This window comes from Pyrus communis, chromosome 16 (assembly GCF_041283825.1).
Source record: "Pyrus communis isolate YQ-2024b chromosome 16, ASM4128382v1, whole genome shotgun sequence".
In the NCBI taxonomy this organism is placed as follows: domain Eukaryota; kingdom Viridiplantae; phylum Streptophyta; class Magnoliopsida; order Rosales; family Rosaceae; genus Pyrus; species Pyrus communis.
In genome coordinates this window covers 13104186-13124431 of record NC_142580.1, presented here as the reverse complement: position 1 = coordinate 13124431, position 20246 = coordinate 13104186, and the positions used below count along the sequence as shown (strand labels likewise).

The following is a 20246-nucleotide window of genomic DNA, read 5'->3' as shown; positions in this document are numbered from 1 at the left end:
GTTACAGATAAAGTAACTCTGATCATACTTTGTTCTTGAAAAGACGAAATGGGAAGCTTGCTACACTTATTGTGTATGTAAATGATATGGTGGTAACAAGAAATGATCTGGAAGAACGTGTGTTCTTACAAAGATACTTGTCTACTGAATTTGAGATAAAAGACCTTGGATCCATGAAATATTTTTTTAGGGATTGAGGTATCGAGAAGCAATTTGGGAATTTTCTTATCTCAGATAAAGTACATTATTGATTTGTTACATGAAACTGGCATGTCAGCTTGTCATCCAATATCTACACCATTAAAGGAAAGATTAAAGCTTTGTGTTGATTTGAATCAAGTACCAGTTGACAAAGGGAGATACCAAGGTTAGTAGGCCGTTTAATGTAGCACACACAAGACTGGACATTGCTTATGCCTTGAGTGTAGTGAGTCAATATATGCATGATCCCGGAGAACAACATATGAATGCAGTGATGAGGATTTTGCAATATTTTAAGGGAAGTCCAGGAAAAGGGATTTTGTTTAAAAGAAATAACCACCTTGGAGTTGAAGGTTATACTGATGCAGATTGGGTAGGTTCAGTTGATAATAGGCGCTCAACATCAAATTACTTTACATTCATTGGGGGTAACTTGGTTACATGGAGGAGTAAGAAGCAGAATGTGGTTGCCCGTTTCAGTGCAGAAGCCGAATACAGAGGAATGGCCCTTGAAATTTGTGAAATTTTGTGGCTTAAACTTCTATTGCAGAATTTGGGGATTAAAAATGATCAGCCTATGAAATTATTTTGTGATAATAAAGCAACCCGTGACATTGCACATTATCCTACACAACATAATAAAATGAAGCATGTTGAAGTTGATAGATTCTTTTTCAAGGAAAAATTGGAAGGAAAAATAATTGAAGTATTATCAATTAGAACGGAGGATCAGTTGGCAGATATTCTCACGAAAGCTGTTTCAAGTCATAAGTTTTCAAGTTTTTGAGACAAGTTGGGCATGAATGACATATATGCACTAACTTGAGGGGGAGTGTTGACAAATCAATGAGATCTCAATGGGAACAAATCCCTAATTATTTGTGTACTTAGTTTTTTTATGCATTTGCCTAGTTGGGAAGTCAGCTCCAATTTCTATGGAGTTGATTGTGCATATCAACTGTATATATTTTCTTCTTCACGTATCAATGAAATACACAATTATTCTAAAAGAGCATTCTCTTCTGTTTATACTAGCACACAATTGGAAAATATACATTCAAACTAATAAAAGTTTTAATAACATAAGCATCTTATGTTAGATTATTTTAATTATAACGAGTATCTCAAACTCATACTCAAGTCAAGTTATATATATATAAAGATATCTAGACTGATTCTCAAACAACATAACATGTTAAATTGTTTAGCAAGAGATAACTTGTCTATATGTGGAAATAAACAAAGGAGCAAACAATTGATGCGAGAACCCTTTGTCTTCTAAAAAAAATAAAGAAAGGGTTAAGTAGAGAACTTTCATGAAATAAAGAACTCGAAGTTGCAAGAACTTAGGGTTTATATAGCACTAGTATTGTTGCATACCTTTTAGTTTATATATATATATATATATATATGTATGTATGTATATATATATGTGTGTATGTATATATATATGTATGTATGTATCTGGAAAGAAAAGAAAATGAAATACATTGGAGGGAATCAGCTGAGCAAAGAACCTTTGAAATAAGAATATCCTTCTGGAATATTTGTAGTGTGAACTTATCTATGAGATTCATTTCTCATGTCATGTACATATATCATGCCTTGAGAGTTGAGACTGAGTTAGCTTTTGCATGGGAATCAGATACCTATAAAATGAATGAAAAAAACCCACGAACCCTCTTGGGTGAAAGAAAAACCACGACCCCTCTTGGGTTTTGAACGAGATTTAGAACCGGTTTAAATTTGAAATCCTTTAGGGTATATTCAAATGATATGTCAAATATAGTATGTCAAAATTTTATTTGATAGCTGATGTAGCAAATTGAATTCAAGTGCTAAATCTTCTTCTTTTCCAATAGATGTGTCAACTATTTATTTTATTATTTTATTAGGCTTAGAGTTATATTAACTATTAAAAAATAATCAAAATTAGTTTTAGTTTGTATTCTATTGGTTGTTAATGCGACTCATGCATTAAAAAATTAAATTAAATATGTTTGACTCCTTATTTGTTTGCTGTCAAAAAAGGCAGCTAGAAAGCAAGGAGTCAAATGACTCACATGCCGCATCATATATGACATATCCATTGGAGAACACTTGAATGTTTTTTAATCTTATTTGGCATATTTGACATCTCTTTTGGAGATGGTTTTAGTCGTCTAATCATTATTTAAATAAACAAATAAATTATGATATTCAGTTTGATGCTTAAGTTTTGACATTGTTAATTGAATGGTTCAACGAGTTCTAATTTGGTTGCTTTTTATAGAGTTTGATTTTTAAAAGGTGCATTAGAAAGTAGACGGTTTCGATCATCGGGTTGCAGCATGTGAAAGAGTAGAAAAAAAATTAGAGAATGACTTGGAAAGTATAAACGATCCCGTTCATCGTGCAACGAACTGAAAAGGTCAATAGCATCTCCTCTCACAAACATGAACACTGAAGTATGAAGCTGATGATGGAGATGACACTGCCTAAATGTGCTCCTGATGCAGGCTAAAGCGAAAGGCAATTGGTGTAGGTCTTTGAAAGAAACATAATGTACCCAACAAGGCACTCAACATTGAGATAGGTGGAATTACAGGCAGCAAATGGAGCAGTGCAAAAAGGAGTAGGATTCCCTCCCCTTTCCTTCCCTTCTATTTAAACGGTCACGGTTAAGCCACGTCAACATCTTACAAAAATTTTTTACAGAAAAAAAAAGACAAAATAGAAAATGTGAGAGGATGAGATGGAAGAGGATGGAAAAAAGAAGGGAGAAAACATGTAATCTTGGAGTTGGCCCCCCACCACAGCACTATCCTCCTCCATTCGTCCAAACATTTTACTCGGGAAACACCCCCTACACATCCCCACCACCACCACCACCACCTCCACCACCCCCTCCTCTGCTTCTATTCTCAAGTATCCCTTTTTATTGTCCACAAACGCAGCAAAACACCACATAGTGATGAGTGAATAGTGATGGCGAAATGTGAATATACCCAAAAAACAAATACGGACCCCAAAACAAAACAAAGTTTGCCCATCTATGATAGTACACCTTGTCCCTATTAATTTACTATGTGATCTTTTTTTTACCATGGAAAAATGGGAAAATTCCAAAACCTATCAATACGAAAACAAAACAAGCCCATGCTCCTACGCCACAGCCACAAAACCCATCTCTCAATTTTTTAAGGATTAAGTACTTAAAATTCTTCAATCTTTTTGTCCCACTGTGTAGCTTACTTGAACACTAAAATAATAATAATAAAAAACTTAAAAAAAAAAGTGAAGTTGTAAATGAAAAATAAATAAATTCACAAATAAAATGAAAAGCAAAAATGAAGATTGGGAAATATCAAGCCTCTGTCACCTCCAAACTCAACCTACGACCATTGAAACCCTGTCACAACCCTTATATTCAAAACCCACCAATTGGTTCAGCTTCTGGTTCTTCTTTGTGGTTGGTGAAAATGGTGATGGTCGCATCATAGCAATCCATACTTTTTCTGCAACCTCCATTACCTCATTTTGATATTGGTGGCTTCAGTTGTAGGGTAGAGTTGATGGTTGTTCGTTGACTTCAGACGTAATGGCCTGATGGGGAGATGGTGACCGTTAGTTAGTGGATGTCATACTTCCATAATCTTCTATTGATTTTGGAGATAAAGTAAGTCTTAGTTAGTTTAACTGTGGTTTAATAAATGTGACATTTTTAACAAGTTGGGTACTTGTTTGAAACTTTTAAAGAAGTTGAGACCAATTTGAAGTGATAATAAGGTTGAACAGGTTTTGGTACTTGATTCATTTTTTAATTTTTATTATTTTCTGGAAGAAATCATTATTTCCTTTTGCATGGGAGAGCAATGATTTGGTGCATTTATTGTATTATGGAATTTAGCGAGCATGCGACCGATCATCATCCATGAGGAGTGGGATCAGGGTACTCATAACATCACGAGAGCTTCTGATGAGTTCATGACTGAAAATCCAAGGCAGGTGCAAGTGGTCCTCCTCTGGCCTTTAAGTTAGGGTTTTTTCTTGGTACGTGTCACATGCAGATATGGCGTGCAAGCTTACAATTGTATGTGGAGGTGAAGATTTTAAATTGTTTCGTTTAGCCTAAATCATAATTCAAAATTTACTAACAAGAACACATTTTTTAGTGTTTGGGTTATCAAAGTTAGGGTAATAATATCTTTATGAGGTGAAGGATACAAGTTTTTTCAAAAATTTCCCGTAGAAAACATGTTACTTTTTGTTGTTCATTTTTGAAGTGATCATAAATTTTTTGTGTAGGACATAATTTTAAATGGTGCGTCTAAACTCTAAAATAATTAATCTTGTGAAATCAAGTCGAATTAATAAAAGTAAGACTGTTCCAACATTTAATTGTCAATAAAGGTTGAAAGTCTTATTTAAAGAAAATAATTTATTGATATCGCCATAATTTCTCATGTACATTTTTTACTTTTTTTTTCTTCTTCAAATTCACCTGTGTTCGTGTGGCATCGGAGCATCAGAAGTTAGATTTTGACATCTTAATCAAACCATTTAAACATTGGTACTTAAATATACCAATGCATTGTAGCAAAATCCATTTAACGGTACATCATTTTATTCCTTCGTGCACTCATAGTAGTGGATTCACTAAGGGACTAGGGTAATCTCTGGGGACTCGTAAGAGGCTGAGAAAACACTAGAAATGTCCCTTGGGATCCTCTGAATGTCTGGTACAAGATCTAGAGTATCCACCAAATGTTCGATGACATTCAACAAATCTTGTTTGCATGGGTCAACATCACTCAACATGGCTTAGGGAGGCTCATTATATGTCGACAAACTCGCCAGGTAGTTGTTAGCATATGTCGACAGGTTCTCTTGTAAGTTGTTGGCATCTATCGACATGCACACAACAAGGATGAGCAACTGATTGACTACAGCCCACCAGATTTTGCAAGCTAAAATTTTTTAAAATGTCTCATTTAAAAATTATGTGAGCTACACATTATATCTGTTTGAAAGTTTTTGAATTCTTTATATTGAGATCCCACGAAATTAGATTCACAAATCCACCACTGCACACTTGCAGACTCACAACAAGTTTGATTCTCAAGCATTTTCTTGGTTTGGATTCACCCTTTATACTTTAAAGTGATTTTGGTTTGGAAAAATTATAAGTTGTCGTACATAAACATAAAATGGAAAGAAGAGACAGAAATCAAGTACGTGGATTTACGATGAATCTAGTTTAAGGCACGTTTTGAAAAGAGATGTCATCCACTCGACCATTTAGTATGATGTTCATCTCGTAAGCAAAGCCGAATGGATTTGGGGGAGACCGTGAGAGTATGATGATCGATCTTTCTAGGTTTAGGTCAACAGGTAATGATATTAATAATAACCAAACCCAACCCACCAATCACAACCATCCAAAATATAATGATTAATGAGTGAGTTGGTGATTTTCCATCATCACCATCATGCATGATATGATATTACTAGAGTTTGGGACCCAACTCTCCTCCAAGTCCAGGATACCATCATAGACAATCATTGCTCCTCTGTTTTGCCCTTTTTCTGCTGCCCCACAAATCCAACACCACCATGTATCCCCAACACATCAAAGACTCAAAACCACGAACCTGGCTGCCCGTGCACTTGGTAGTCATGATTCAAAGTTGAAACCCATGGGTGTATTTGGGTCACCCTTCCTTTTCTTGTTTTGCATTTGCATCTTCTTTTTGTACTATAAAGATCCTTGATCGTAGATGTATATTATTCACATTTGTAAAGTCTTTGATTATCAGATAGATATAAATACCAAATTCTTGATCTTGCTTGCTCCAAAATTAGGAAAAATGGAGCAACCGAGTCCTGCATGCTATAACGATGCAAGTCAAAGACTCTTTGATACTCGAGTTACACTGACATATAAAAAAATATGACCTTTTGATCCCTGACTTAAATCTTTTATGTCGTTACCAATAGTCTACTAGGCATATTTGAAACTTAATATCAACTCATTATGTTGATTAAACGATTTGACATAAGGATTGGAATAATATGAGTGATCAAGGTTTCCTAATTGTAGGGCTACTAATGGCGCATCATGGTAATTGTCTGTGATGGAGTTTATTTTTTTCCTTTATTTTTTTTCTAAAATAGTGAAAAACTAGTTATAGGGTGTTACCAACCACTAACAAGGCCCAAATTTTTTTTGGTATCCACTTTTATATATATATATATATATATAAATTTCAGCAGTACCAAATTGGTAGTTAGACTTGGAAAGAAGTTACTCTAAAAGTAAACTCATGCTAGGTCATTTCCTTATGTTGTTCTGCTTGGCCTTGTAAATCCTTCAAGATATCATTTGCGACATGTGACTAATTATTTCCTCACGGTGGAGGTGGGTTTTGAATGTTTGCTCTCATAATATGTCAACAATCTGGTTGTTTTTTTTTTTGGGGGGGGGGGGGGGGGGGGAGGTGGTGGGGGGTGGGGGTGTGGAGGTGTGTTTTGAAGACCTAGATCTCGCAAGAAGCTGACCCAAAACCTAGATCTCAAACACAGTGTGCCTCCACCAAAAAGTGGGCAGCTAAGGAGAAACACCTAAGCCGAGTAGCAGGGAAGGGTGGTTGAAGACTCGCGACAGAAAACAACATTTGAGCAAGAGAAAGACATGAAAAGCCTAGATCTGAGACAAGTTTAGAGAAATTGAGAGAAAAGCTTAAGGAAATAAAAAACAAGGGCCAAATAAAAAACACAGAAGGTAAAATGGTAAGAGAGAGATAGGAGAAGTTGGGATCGGTAAGAGCATCCTCAATGGGGGCTTTATCCTCCATCAGCCTACCACATTTCTAGTATTAGCGAGAAATTTCATCTCCAATGAGCCGGAAAATAGGACTAGATCCACCACTAGGGCTGACAACTTCCTTTCCTGGGTAGCATAAAATCAGACTACATCTAACCCTAAAAAACAGTGGGTCCCACAAAAAAAGTAGAAACCTATGTGAACAAAATTATATCACTCTGCCTCCACTTCCAAATACACTTATACTCTCCTTTTTATTATTATTTTTAATTCTTTTTTCTTACTTATTTTTCTTGCAATTTGGCTAATTAATGATTGTTTTAAATTTCATAAGAATTAAATTTTCAAATTGATATAACGTTCATGGGCATTGATCGGTGAAATTTTCAAATAATTTTTTTTCAAAATTGTATGATACCAATTTACCAATTGGTGCTAGGTAATTTTTTGTGTTATACGTGAAAATCAAATTATTTCAGAGGGCGAAGTGGAGGTTTGTTTCTTTTAACGAATGAGATTGAGATAAAGGAATATAATCCAACAAACGATTCATAAGTGATAAAATCTAACTTTGTCACAATTTGAACTTTTTAGATTGAAGGGTTCATAAAAAAAATTTAAGATAGCACATCTAAAAATCAACTTAAGAAAAGTTAACACACAAATAAATCATCGCTTAATCAAATAACTACATAAAAAATATATATAGCTCCATATAGGGCTCGAAAGATATAACCCCTTATTGGGAGAGATTTTTTTATAAAGCTCCAAAGATTTCTCGGAGCTCTAAAATGAGCTATATCCACCATTTTTCCAGCCTTATATAGAGCTCCTCACAAATAAGGCTGAAACGGGGTTGCCACTGACCCCCATCCAAAAATAAGAGTTGGTGACAAAGGGAATCAGGTTTTTTGTGCCTTCGGAAGAAGAGAGGAAGGGGTTTTCGCAAAATCAATGGCTTGTTGGCTTTGTTGTTGTTTTAAACTTGGTGTTTTGGTTGTCTTTTGGAAGTTTTAACTTTATTATTGCAAATTATTTAATAAAAGTTGTCTTCAGTTATTATTTTTAGAACGAAAACCGTCTGAATTCAAGATGCTTTAAATTAAAAACTTTATTAATCAAGATAATCTATCACTTACAGAAAAATTTGTAAAGATTGACATGATACCTTAAAGTTGATTCGGAGAAAATTACTGGAAAATGCCAATAACGCCTGAAACTTTCTTTTTTCGGAATTGATGTGCTTTATACTTTACATGCATTTAAAATTACGTAGAGTGCAAGATCATGCTTTATACATGAGCAGTGAATAGGTTGATAGGGAACATATGGCAGGCGCCTAAATGTAACGGTTGTTGCCAAATCAGATCACACTTTTTAGTAAAGAGAAAAATAAAAGAAAGAAAATTTTGTTTAATGAGAACAGCTTATATAACACAACTATGAACCACGAGTTAGTGGTTCAATGGTAAAATATTGATTGCAAGGTTTCGTTCAAACTAAAAACTGAAGGTTTCGAGTTCGAGTCCCACTGTTGATATGGAAGTCAAACTTGTGGTTTGTAAGACTTCTTGACCACCAGAAGAGGTGAATAGGCCCCTGGAAAAAGTGGATAAGCCACCAATTGTCCTTTCTTTTTTTTTTCTTTCTTTCCGTACCAATATTAAACTATTTTTAATGAAGTAAGCAAACAAAATAGGCAAAATTGTACCCATAATAATTGGAATTACAACTTGCCTACTCAATTGTCTTATTAAAATGTCGCATCAATAAAATAGCCAAACTAAGTATGCAAAATTTGATTTTATCTTTAACATCTACTTTTATTTTTTATGTTTGTCTGATATGAAATAGTTTATTATAAATAAAAAGGTAATGCTAAGTAGATCAATTTTTTAAATTTGTAAATCATATGTCACGAAATAAGCATGTTAATCAACACTTAAGTAATAATTTAATCACCGACAACAACGTCGTATAATTTACAAAAGGGAATTGTTATTAGCACTCCAAAAATCTCATTTTGTATTCCAAACTTTCTATAATTAGAAATAAACATACATTTGTAAGGAATGTAGAATGAGATTTTTGGAATGTTAATAATAGTTCTCTTTTCAAAATACAGTATCAATGTGGAAAGTCGGTAGCATTGTCCAAATTTGACTGAACCATTAGAGCATGTCTTTGCTGACATGACTCATTAAAATGGGTTTAACCATCTATTTGCCTACTTTATTGGAGACGCAATTAAGTGATAAAACCATCTATTTGCCTACTTTATTGGAGACGCAATTAAGTGATAAAATTTAAGATACATATGAAATTATATATCAAGATAATAGTGTACTCGTATTATGAAAATCAAAATTTAACACATAAATATACACATAAATATGGTAAATGCAGGAAAAGCAGAAAAAGCAGGAAAAAGAAGGAAACTGGGTGGACCCAAGGCCCGTCTTATCTCATCACCATAGATATATACACATAGAATGGAGCGTTACAGGCTTTATTTTATGTAGTCTTTTAGCAAGCAAAGCAAAGCAAATGCAGTGGGAAGTTGTGGTTTTGGTTGCGTATACATAAATAAAAGATTACATGTACAAAAATATGTATATAAAATGAAGATCAAAAGACTAAAAGGAGATTAATAAATAAAAAGAAAGAAATTGTGGGGTGTTTTCAGAAAATATGAAATAGGGACTAGACGGTGGGTACTGGGAACTGAGAAGAGAGGAGGAGAATAGAGAGGACTGCAAGTTCGGATTATTCTTCTTCGAGCGTGTGATTGCTTTCATAAAAACCAAGTTCTTTTGGACGCATACCCATTTCCATCCAATTTCCCTCCACCTCTCTCTTCTGGAATTTTTTTTTTAATTTTTTTTAATAATAAATGGTCTTTCGCTGTTGGTTCAGAACACAACCCAAACTGAAGGGAGAGAGGAGAGAGGAGAGAGGAGAGAGACGTGGGGTTTTCTTTGTTAGAATTTGGAGAGAGAGAGGAAGAAGCCATATTTAAAAGCAGAAAGAGGGCAGGTCCTAATAAGCCTTCTACACGTGATAAGGAAAATACCAAAAGCACTTGCATGCGTGTATAAAAGATTCATCATCATCCTTCTATCTCTCCCCATCCCTCTCTCACTCTAAAAACTCCTTCTTTCTCTCTCTAAACTCTCTCCCTCCGAATCTGAATCCCCCACACAACCCATCTTTTAAATCTCTCCCCTTTTGGTCCCCCTTCCATCCCATGCTTAAACCTTTCAAACCCCCAGTTTTTATTTATTTTTTGTTTTCAATCCAAAGATCACTGCTTTATTTGTTTCTCGAGTGACTCAGTGAGTTAATTGCTTGCTGCTGCTCAGTGAGTTTAAATGGCTGGTTGGCTGTTGGTAAGTAGTCTCCAGCTTTGTTTCTTTTGGGTTTCTCTTGGACTTCGTGGGTGTATTTAATGGACTCATTTTTTATTTATTTATTTTGTTTAATCTCTGTGTGTGGCATTAATTTGGACACTGATTTTACTGCCCTTTTCAATGTTTATTCCTTCCCCTTGGATATGTTCTTGATTTTTGTTTTGTTCTCACTGTTTTATTCTACTTCTTTGAGCGGTCACAACTCACAAGGTCTCAAATCTTCCTAGACAAATTTAATATTACTTTTTTTATATTTCCTTTCAATAAGTGTGTGTGTGTGTGTGTGTATATATAAATGATTTTTCTTGTGTTTTTATCTGCTTGGTCTTATTCCTTGTTATGTGATAGTTTGACAAAATTTCAGTTTTGAGCACCAGACAGACTCAAGACACTGGTTTTGCCTCCTGGGTATTTCCATTTTTCAGGTTTCTGTTCACCATAATAATAAGTATATTATTATTATTTTTTATTTGTCTCAAGAGTTTTCATGGCCGTTGGACTGCTCATAGAAGCATCTGTGAGGAACACTTGGGGTTTTGGGTAATAGTCTGTTTTGTCTCTGCATTTATGATTTTAATTTGTTTTTCTGCTTGGAGTTTCTTTGGGGTTGTTTATTTAATTTGTTCTTTTATTACTGTTTGTATTTACTGAAAAACTCTGCAAATTACAAGTCAGACGAAGCTGTAGCTCTTACAGATTTCTGGGTTTTGGTATTCAGTTTTGTATGTACGTGTAAATTCTAAGATGTCAAAGTATGCACAAACAGAGTTGAATAGTTGAAGTTTCAGTTTTTTGCATGCTTGTCGTTTATTTACCCCTACTGTTTTATCTTGTGTATAAGACTGATGAAATTGAAATAATATATTTTTTCTTTTACCATTTATTCATAGTTTTGGAAATTTATGTCCTTTTGATCTGACATGCCACTTTTCCTGTATGTTTTTTTTTTTTTTTTTTTAGTTTCTCTCCAGTGGAATTAGTGTTTAAATCTTTTGGAAACTGAGTGAAAAACTAGAAGGGAAGTAAAGCATTGTGTTTCTGTGCAATCTGGCAAAAGCTTCATCGTTTTGAACGATTGCTTCTGCAAACATGCCTATAAGAAAGAAAGAGAGCTCGGAGCAACACCTTGTGATCAAACCCCACTTGCAGAACCCAGTGAACCCGGTTCAGAATGCACCGAAAACTGCCCAAAATGGCAAAGGTCCACCACCCCAGGAATCCCAAAAAGCCAAACCCCATAACCAAACTTCACCCCCAACAAAAAACAGAGGAAGAAGAAGGGGCAGAGGTGGTCGGAAGTCTGATCAAGGCGATGTTTGTATGAGGCCTAGTTCGAGGCACTGTGCGGTGGCTCGTCTGCCTGCCTCACCAAGCTTGGGTGGTGCTGCTTCTGAAGCGAATGCTCCAAATGGGTATGTGGAAAATGGCGGCAACTCAGTTTCCATGGAGATGGGGTTTCCGACTTCAAGCAAGTCATTGAGCTTTGCTCCTCGGCCTGGTTATGGACAAGTTGGGATCAAGTGTGTTGTGAAGGCCAACCATTTCTTTGCAGAGTTACCAGAGAAGGACTTGAACCATTATGATGTAACCTCTTTTCTTTGATTTTTTTTTTTTTTTACCCACAACAAAACTATCTGTTAAAGGTCTGTAGTAAAAATTAAATTAATGTTTCTGCTGTGCAATAAAAATTGGGCCCTTTAATCTGACCTCCAATATGTTGATGGTGTTTTTTCTTTTCATAATTTCTGTTGCATTGTAGAAGAAATTTGAAAAAAAAAAAAAAAAAAAAAAAACTGTTTTCACCCTCCTTTTCTTCTAATGGCATTTATGAGATTTGAACTTGGACTTAAATCATGTTCTTAATGTCTGGTTGTCTTTTCCCCATCGGCGATCTGACTCTTGCAGGTTAGAATTACTCCCGAAGTTGCATCGACAGCTGTGAACAGAGCTATAATGGCAGAACTGGTGAGGTTGTACAAGGAATCTGACTTAGGAATGAGACTGCCTGCTTATGATGGTAGGAAGAGTCTGTACACTGCTGGTGAGCTGCCCTTTGCTTGGAAGGAGTTCAATATTAAGCTTGTTGATGAACAGGATGGAATCGTTGGCCGAACGTAAGGACATCGCCTCCTATTTTCCTTCCGTTTCAGTGTAGACTTTTATATATTCTTATTTGGACTATAATAATATCTAAACACAAACGGGAAACAACGAAGGCTAAGAAATTTCCAAGGCTCTTGTTTTGTTTTCTATACTTTGAATATGTGACGAGTAATTGGACTTTGTCGTTATAATCACAAAATGGAACTAATTTCGGGTTACCTAATATTTCAGAAGAGAAAGAGTATATAATGTGGTGATTAAATTTGTTGCACGAGCAGACATGCATCATCTGGGTCAGTTTCTGGTCGGTAAGTGTGCTGATGCTCCACAAGAAGCGCTCCAAATTCTTGACATTGTATTAAGAGAGCTCTCGAACAAGAGGTATCAATCTGTAACTGCGCTATGTTATGCGGCTGCTGAGATTGTTTTTATTATTCATCTCACCGGGTCTTCATATGGTGAAGGTACTGCCCCATCGGGAGATCCTTCTTTTCACCTGATATCAGAACACCACAACGGCTTGGTGAAGGGTTGGAATCATGGTGCGGCTTTTATCAAAGTATAAGACCTACCCAAATGGGTCTTTCCCTCAATATTGGTTAGTTATTTAAGGTTACTTGAATTTCGAAAGGAAATCACTTATGGTTTGTCTCAAATGATCACTCACATATTGTTTCTCTTTTGTCACATCTTGCAGATATGGCTTCAGCTGCATTTATTGAGCCTCTCCCTGTAATAGAGTTTGTAGCGCAGCTTCTAGGCAAAGATGTATTGTCTAGGACATTGTCTGATGCTGATCGTGTAAAGGTATTTGATTCTTAAATTTTTGGTGTGATATGTTTCTGTTCCCATATTATCGAATTTAATCTAGAGCGCAAATTTAAATGTCTACCAGATTAAAAAGGCTCTTAGAGGTGTGAAAGTTGAAGTTACACACAGAGGGAGTGTTCGAAGAAAGTATCGAGTTTCAGGATTGACATCTCAACCTACAAGAGAGCTAGTGTAAGTTTGAAGTAGCTTCTAGCTTAGGTTTTCTGTCAGGTTAATTGGTTCTTGTATTACTAGAAGGATGTGTATATTTCCCCATTTTCATATTAGTTCTTTTGTTTTCTGAGGATCCTCCCTCCTTCGAGTAAAGCCAGAAAGTTGCTTGGTGCCTTATCTTTCTCAAGAGTATTCTTGATCGCCTTGCACTATTGTTTTATATGCTAATGCGATCTTTGTTCAGGTTTCCTGTTGATGAGAACTTGACCATGAAGTCCGTAATTGAATACTTCCAGGAGATGTATGGGTTCACCATTCAACACGGGCATCTTCCTTGCCTTCAAGTTGGTAATCAGAAGAAGGCAAACTATTTACCCATGGAGGTGAGTAATTTTCGGTACAAAAAGCTCACCCTCCCAAGGATTATTTTTTAATTACAATTTCTTTTTCATAAACTTTTGCAGGCCTGCAAAATTGTTGAGGGGCAACGGTATACAAAAAGGTTGAATGAGAAGCAAATTACTGCTCTCTTAAAGGTTACATGTCAAAGACCTAGGGATCGTGAAAATGACATCCTGCAGGTGATCCTTTATATTTTAATTGCTACTCCAAATTTTCCAGAGTGAAAATTATAACATGCTTAAGTTGTTTGTTCTCTCCTTTGCTTTCTTCCCAAGGAAATACAGAATTTCTGTAATCAGTGGGGGTTTTCAGGAGTAAGAAATAGTGAAACTGGCTGATAGTTTGATGTATGACCAACTTGGGAAATGATGGTTAAAGTATATATATGAAACAATATATGAAGTTTATCATGCCATAATGCTAATAAAATGTAATTTTCTTTTTGACATTAAAACGCGAGCAGACTGTTCAACACAATGCTTATGACCAAGATCCTTACGCGAAGGAGTTTGGAATCAAAATCAGTGAAAAACTAGCTTCGGTCGAAGCTCGAATTCTTCCTGCGCCTTGGGTAATGCTTCTCCTCTTTATGCTTTTTCCTTTGAAATGTTTGATTCAATGCATATTCTCATTTTTCGTGGGAGTTTAGAAAATATATGTTGACCATCTCACGGCCTTACCTACAGCTGAAGTATCATGAAACCGGAAAAGAAAAGAATTGTTTGCCTCAAGTTGGTCAGTGGAATATGATGAACAAGGTACCACAGATATCAATTGCTATCTTGTTTCTCAAATTGTTTATATTTTTCTAGGGTACCTTTTTGATTTTATAAATGTAATAACTCTATTTTTGTATGTAAATGAGTGTCAAATTGCCCATTGAACCATAATGATAATTTTCAGTTTCAATAAATAATTACAATTCAGCATATATAACCTAATCACCCCTGAAATTATAGTACAATCTATACTATCACCCCTGAAATTATATTACAATCTACACTACTGATACTTTGACTGCTGGCTCTTCTTGTAATGCAGAAAATGATTAATGGAATGACCGTCAGCCGGTGGGCTTGTATTAATTTTTCACGGGGTGTGCAAGAGAGTGTCGCGCGTGGGTTTTGCAGTGAACTTGCACAAATGTGTCAAGTATCTGGCATGGTATTATTTCTATCAGTTTCTTATGTAAAATGTTTTCTCCTGTTATTTCAAAATTTGGGCTATAAATGTTTTTTGCTATTCTGTAGGAATTTAATCCAGAACCTGTAATTCCAATCCACAATGCTAGGCCTGAGCAAGTAGAGAAAGCTTTGAAGCATGTTTATCATGCATCCATGAGCAAGACCAAAGGAAAAGATTTAGAGCTCTTGTTAGCCATTTTGCCTGACAACAACGGGTCCCTGTATGGTATGTAATATGTGGCATTGATTTCAATAAGAGTATTGCGTTAATCTTTCACCTTGATAAAATAAAAAATAACCTTTACACTTTTAATTTGATCTGGAATTGTATATTTAGTTCTAACCTGATTCTGCTGTTTTAGGTGATATCAAGCGAATATGTGAAACAGATCTCGGTTTAATATCACAATGCTGTCTCACAAAGTATGTTTTCAAGATCAGCAAACAGTACTTGGCTAATGTCTCCCTAAAGATAAATGTTAAGGTGTGTATAATTCCAGAGTCTTGCATAATACTACAAGCACTGTGAATAAACTGATTTTACGACAAATGACTTGAGACAAAGTTGTTGAGAATGATGACATCCTTTTTCTTTATTTACGGTAAAGATAATTGCCTCTTTTGCGGTCATTGCAAACCTTTTCTCCTTTTTGTAATGGTTACTATCATTTTCGGCCCCAATAATTTCGAGATCCTGATGCTTTTTTGACCCATGCATGGTGCAGATGGGTGGCAGAAACACAGTTCTTTTGGATGCTATCAGCTGCAGGATACCTTTGGTCAGTGATATTCCAACCATAATCTTCGGAGCCGATGTGACTCACCCTGAAAATGGAGAAGATTCCAGTCCCTCAATTGCTGCTGTAAAATCCCTTATTACCTTTAACTTCTTTCTGCAGTATGTTGAAACCTTCGTTGCTAATGGTGTTTGTACTATGCAGGTCGTAGCTTCCCAGGACTGGCCCGAAGTGACCAAGTATGCTGGATTAGTTTGTGCTCAAGCTCACAGACAAGAACTCATACAAGATTTGTATAAAACATGGCAAGACCCAGTTCGTGGCACGGTCAGCGGTGGCATGATCCGGTATGAGAACTCTTGACAAGCAGTTCTTTTGTTAATCTTGAGTGCATTCTGCCCCTACTAATGGAAACCCAATTTGGTCCTTGGATCTTCATATTCTGCTTGCATATAATGCTCTCAATGCTTAGGTTCTAATCTTCCATCTTTAATATTACTCTGTTTTGTCCAGGGATCTTCTGGTTTCCTTTAGGAAAGCAACAGGACAGAAGCCACTAAGGATTATATTTTACAGGTAAATGTTTGTATTTCTAGTGCCATTGAATGCAACTTAATTTGATTTGGCACTTTGTGGTTATAATGAGCAGTTTGATTGTCCATCAACTAGATTTCCTTCGTGTCAACTCGTTATTTGTCTGTGCATTGTTTTTCATTCTTTGCTGTGTTCTTAAATTTAATGGAGATGATTCTGAGCAGGGATGGCGTAAGTGAAGGTCAATTTTATCAAGTCTTACTATATGAGCTTGATGCAATCCGGAAGGTGAGAATTGATATTTTTTGTTTCATTTTTGCTGGTATCAGTATATTGGAGATGAAGGTGGAAATTACGTTGACAAGTAATTTTCGTACAGGCGTGTGCTTCTCTGGAACCAAACTATCAACCACCAGTGACTTTCATTGTAGTTCAAAAACGGCATCACACACGATTATTTGCTAATAACCATAGGGACAGGAGCAGCATAGACAAGAGTGGGAACATATTACCTGGTAAAATTAACCTATCTTGAAAACTTGCATCTTTCAGTCATGTTGCACCTTACTTATTGACTAATACAGAGTGTTTTGTGCGCTAATGTTTATCGTTTTACTGTTTTCAGGCACCGTGGTTGATACCAAGATTTGTCATCCAACCGAACATGATTTTTATCTCTGCAGTCATGCTGGTATTCAGGTACTGTATTCACTTCTTATCTCTGCAGTTCTGCCCTGGAATCTCATTGAAACCATATTCCATAAAATCTGAAACAATCATGTTCCAAAAAATTTGCCTTTTGTGATGGCCTTAAGTTTTCAAATAATGTATGGCTATAACCGCGTAGTGGTCTTTTAAACAAAAGTTTAATTGCAATTTTCATTTATTTTGCTTTGTATTCTCTTATTGTCTTTTGATAGTTGAATGTATGGATTTTTATCTTATATAACAGGGGACAAGTCGCCCAGCTCACTACCATGTTCTCTGGGATGAGAATAACTTTACTGCTGATGGAATCCAGTCATTGACAAACAACCTTTGTTACACATATGCAAGGTGCACGCGCTCCGTCTCTGTTGGTAAGCCATTGTTCATCGTTGTAACGTTGCGGGATAATTTTCTGCTCATTCATAATCAATTCTGTAACAAAGCCATGATAGACAAGGATACTGCCTGCAAAAAAGTTATTGAATTATATGCTATATCCTTTTGCAGTACCTCCGGCATATTATGCACATTTGGCTGCTTTCCGTGCTCGATTCTATCTGGAGCCAGATATCCAAGAGAATGGTTCTACTGGTCACACTGCTAAGGGTACACGCGCTACTGGAGAGTCTGGAGTCCGACCGTTACCAGCCTTGAAGGAGAATGTAAAGAGAGTAATGTTTTATTGTTAGAAGTGGAAGAGGGTCCATGGTTTGGTCACTGAATCGAGATTAGCCAGAAAAGACGCTGCAACCACAAGATGATTATTCGCTGTTAATTTTCCTTCCTCGCATACAAACCGTTCATCCATGGTTCGAGGTCTTCCGGTTCAACTAGCAGCGGGAGGGAAGAATAGAAAGGGTATTTCTCAGTTTAGATCAGTCCTTGATCATAGATAGCACTCTAGGAGGTCCTTGTTCTCTGCAGTGTAGACCCACTTACGGGGAGTTTATCAGTTGTAGGCTTTGTAAAGAAATGTTAGTTATTGAATCTAAATTTACATCTAGGAAATTTTTGAGTCAGGCTTCAAAAATGCTTTCTCAAAACTACCAGTGGCGGTTTTCTTGGCAAGTAATCTCTCAGCATGAATGAGAAGAATTGCAAGTTATTACTACCTGCAATTTGCTTCTGCAAGTCACCAGTTACTTCTCAACCCAATAAGCTGTTCTCATCTCCAAATAAAGTAATATTTATTGCCTAATATGAATTTACTAAAAGGTTCTGGTGCATCATTGCACACTATATCTTAGAATGGTGAAGAAAGATTTCCAACCGCAATCTCTCGAAATAATATTCTCTACTCTAAGATGGGGGAGGGATGGGGATTTGGGTGAAGATGCACAATTGATGATAACTAGATTTCAAACTCGTCACCCATGCGTGTCGAACTTGATGCTTTCCCTTACAGGAGGTGAGGAGATGAGTACGGTTATAACTTGTTGCTAGTAGTGGCTAAAAGTTAAATATAGAAAACCACTAAATATCCAGTAGAACTAGGTACAAACTTATAAAAAAAGAAAAACTAATGAAAAATGTTTGAAAATTTTGAGTTTTAATGATAAAGACAAAATAAAGGGTAAAGTGAATAGTATCATGATTGACTTTTTAGTATAAAAATATAGTTCTTTGTTAAAATGAACAGTATCGAGAGCTTTTCATTAAAGTTCCCTATAAAAAATGGATTAAGAGAGATAGTTATTATTATTATTGTTTTAATTTTTTTTTTATAAACGATATTATCTACACATATGAATTAGAAGAGTTGGCTAAATCTCATAATAAAATAGTAATAATATAGTTCAAGTGTGTATCAATGTATACACTTTATTGTCGGTTTAGTGTATTTATATTTATATTTTATTTATTAAAGGTTTATAATTGGTTTTATTTGGGTGTCTTTCGTGAAACGGTTAAACATGTTGGGAAATGACAAATAATGCGGTCAGCAGGCAAACGAAAACGAAAGAAGTTTTACATACTAGTTTCTGTTGAACGCTAAACTGCTAGCTAATCTAACAGACAAAGGTAAAAGTAAACAAAGATGGGTTGTCACTCGTCAATCATAATCTGCACGGTTAAAGTGCTAATTATTCCTGGCTCTGCGTCCAGACTTCTCTGAATCTCTGCAGGCTAGGCTGTTTGTTTGCTTGTAGTCTTGTAGGCTTACTGCTTTGTTGCCTCTGCTGTCGAGCTTGTTTCCTTGCAATTTCTCAGTAATTGGGGGCTCTGCTCTTGTTGTCTTTAGGTTTAGCACATTGATTTATTTACAAGAAACGAGAGAGGTCATTTCTTGCCAGCTTTTGTTTTTATCATCAAAAATTTAAAATCAGTCTGTATGAACTTCCGCTCTAGTTTACAATCGTTGGCTAAAGTCTCTGAATTTAATGAAACGCGCACCATTTGGTCTCACATGTCCAATCCTGAATAGTGAAAGTTAAGGGATCAAATCTAAGCAATGGTTAGAATTCAAGAATCAATTGTTGGTTTTATGACATGCCATGTAATCCAATTGATGAAAATTTTTACTGAAGAACTGAAGGTATATGTTTTGCTAAATACAAGGAAATCAATTTACGAACTTTTAGTATTAGAACCAATTATAAAATTACGATTTGTTTAAGAACCAAGATGATGATAACTCAAGTCTATCATGTTTTCTTCCCAAAGGCTCTCCTCTCTCTCGACCAATGCTAAAAACACTTCTTTTTAGCCGCCAACCCCTCTTTGGCTAGGGTTGGAGGCAGCCAAATCCTTTCAATTCTCAATCCTCTTCTCTCTTTCCCCAACCTTTTCCTCCTTTTTCTTTAACTTGCTTTGTCTATTTTTCTCGGTTGTATTTGGTTTGAGCTTCTGTCTCAGTGTTGCCTGGGCTTTGTTTCAGTCTACCTTGAGTTTGTCTCAGATTTGCCATGCATTTTCCTCTCCAAATATCGTTCCTCACCACATATCCTATATCATCTACCTCAGCTATTAAACTCTTTGGATGTTTCCTTTATGGATCTTCTCTAGCAGCACTCCTCGGTGGTTAGTAGCTTTTAAAGTGCTTTTTGCACTAGTCTACCCCATTTTTCGTTGATCCATTTGGTTTGTTGGTTAGTCTGTCTTCTAGGTGGTGGTGCGGTTGTTTGCTATTTTTAGTTCTAGGGTTTTTTTGCTTTTGTGTTAATATGGGTTGCCTCTT

The 20246-nt window shown here is 35.9% G+C and overlaps 1 protein-coding gene across 4 annotated transcripts; it reads left to right on the top strand.

The window, feature by feature from the left end:
- The first annotated feature begins 9648 nt into the window (after positions 1–9648).
- Positions 9649–18076, top strand: LOC137730877 (protein argonaute 10). 4 transcript variants are annotated; one of them, XM_068469871.2, is made up of 23 exons: positions 9924–10395; positions 10899–10956; positions 11388–12000; positions 12322–12530; positions 12751–12900; positions 12984–13117; positions 13217–13326; positions 13415–13521; positions 13748–13886; positions 13968–14084; positions 14369–14476; positions 14592–14663; positions 14947–15069; positions 15156–15315; positions 15452–15573; positions 15815–15952; positions 16031–16173; positions 16340–16402; positions 16585–16648; positions 16740–16875; positions 16986–17059; positions 17313–17439; positions 17576–18076. In XM_068469871.2, the coding sequence occupies exons 3-23, from the start codon at positions 11506–11508 to the stop codon at positions 17755–17757; spliced, it is 2973 nt and encodes a 990-aa protein (XP_068325972.2). In that variant the 5' UTR covers positions 9924–10395; positions 10899–10956; positions 11388–11505; the 3' UTR covers positions 17758–18076. The 4 variants fall into 4 exon arrangements, 3 of the variants coding, with proteins under 3 accessions (XP_068325971.2, XP_068325972.2, XP_088543394.1); XM_068469870.2 differs by lacking the exon at positions 10899–10956 and having other exon boundaries at positions 9649–10395; XM_088687268.1 differs by lacking the exon at positions 10899–10956 and having other exon boundaries at positions 10060–10395; positions 11377–12000.
- Positions 18077–20246: the final 2170 nt, after the last annotated feature.

Excerpts from the sequence above, each read along its gene's own strand:
- LOC137730877 (XM_068469870.2), top strand. The coding sequence starts at position 11,506 with ATGCCTATAAGAAAGAAAGAGAGCTCGGAGCAACACCTTGTGATCAAA. Across the intron at positions 12,901-12,983 it reads AGAGAGCTCTCGAACAAGAG|GTACTGCCCCATCGGGAGAT; the intron begins GTATCAATCTGT and ends CATATGGTGAAG. Across the intron at positions 13,327-13,414 it reads CTGATGCTGATCGTGTAAAG|ATTAAAAAGGCTCTTAGAGG; the intron begins GTATTTGATTCT and ends AATGTCTACCAG.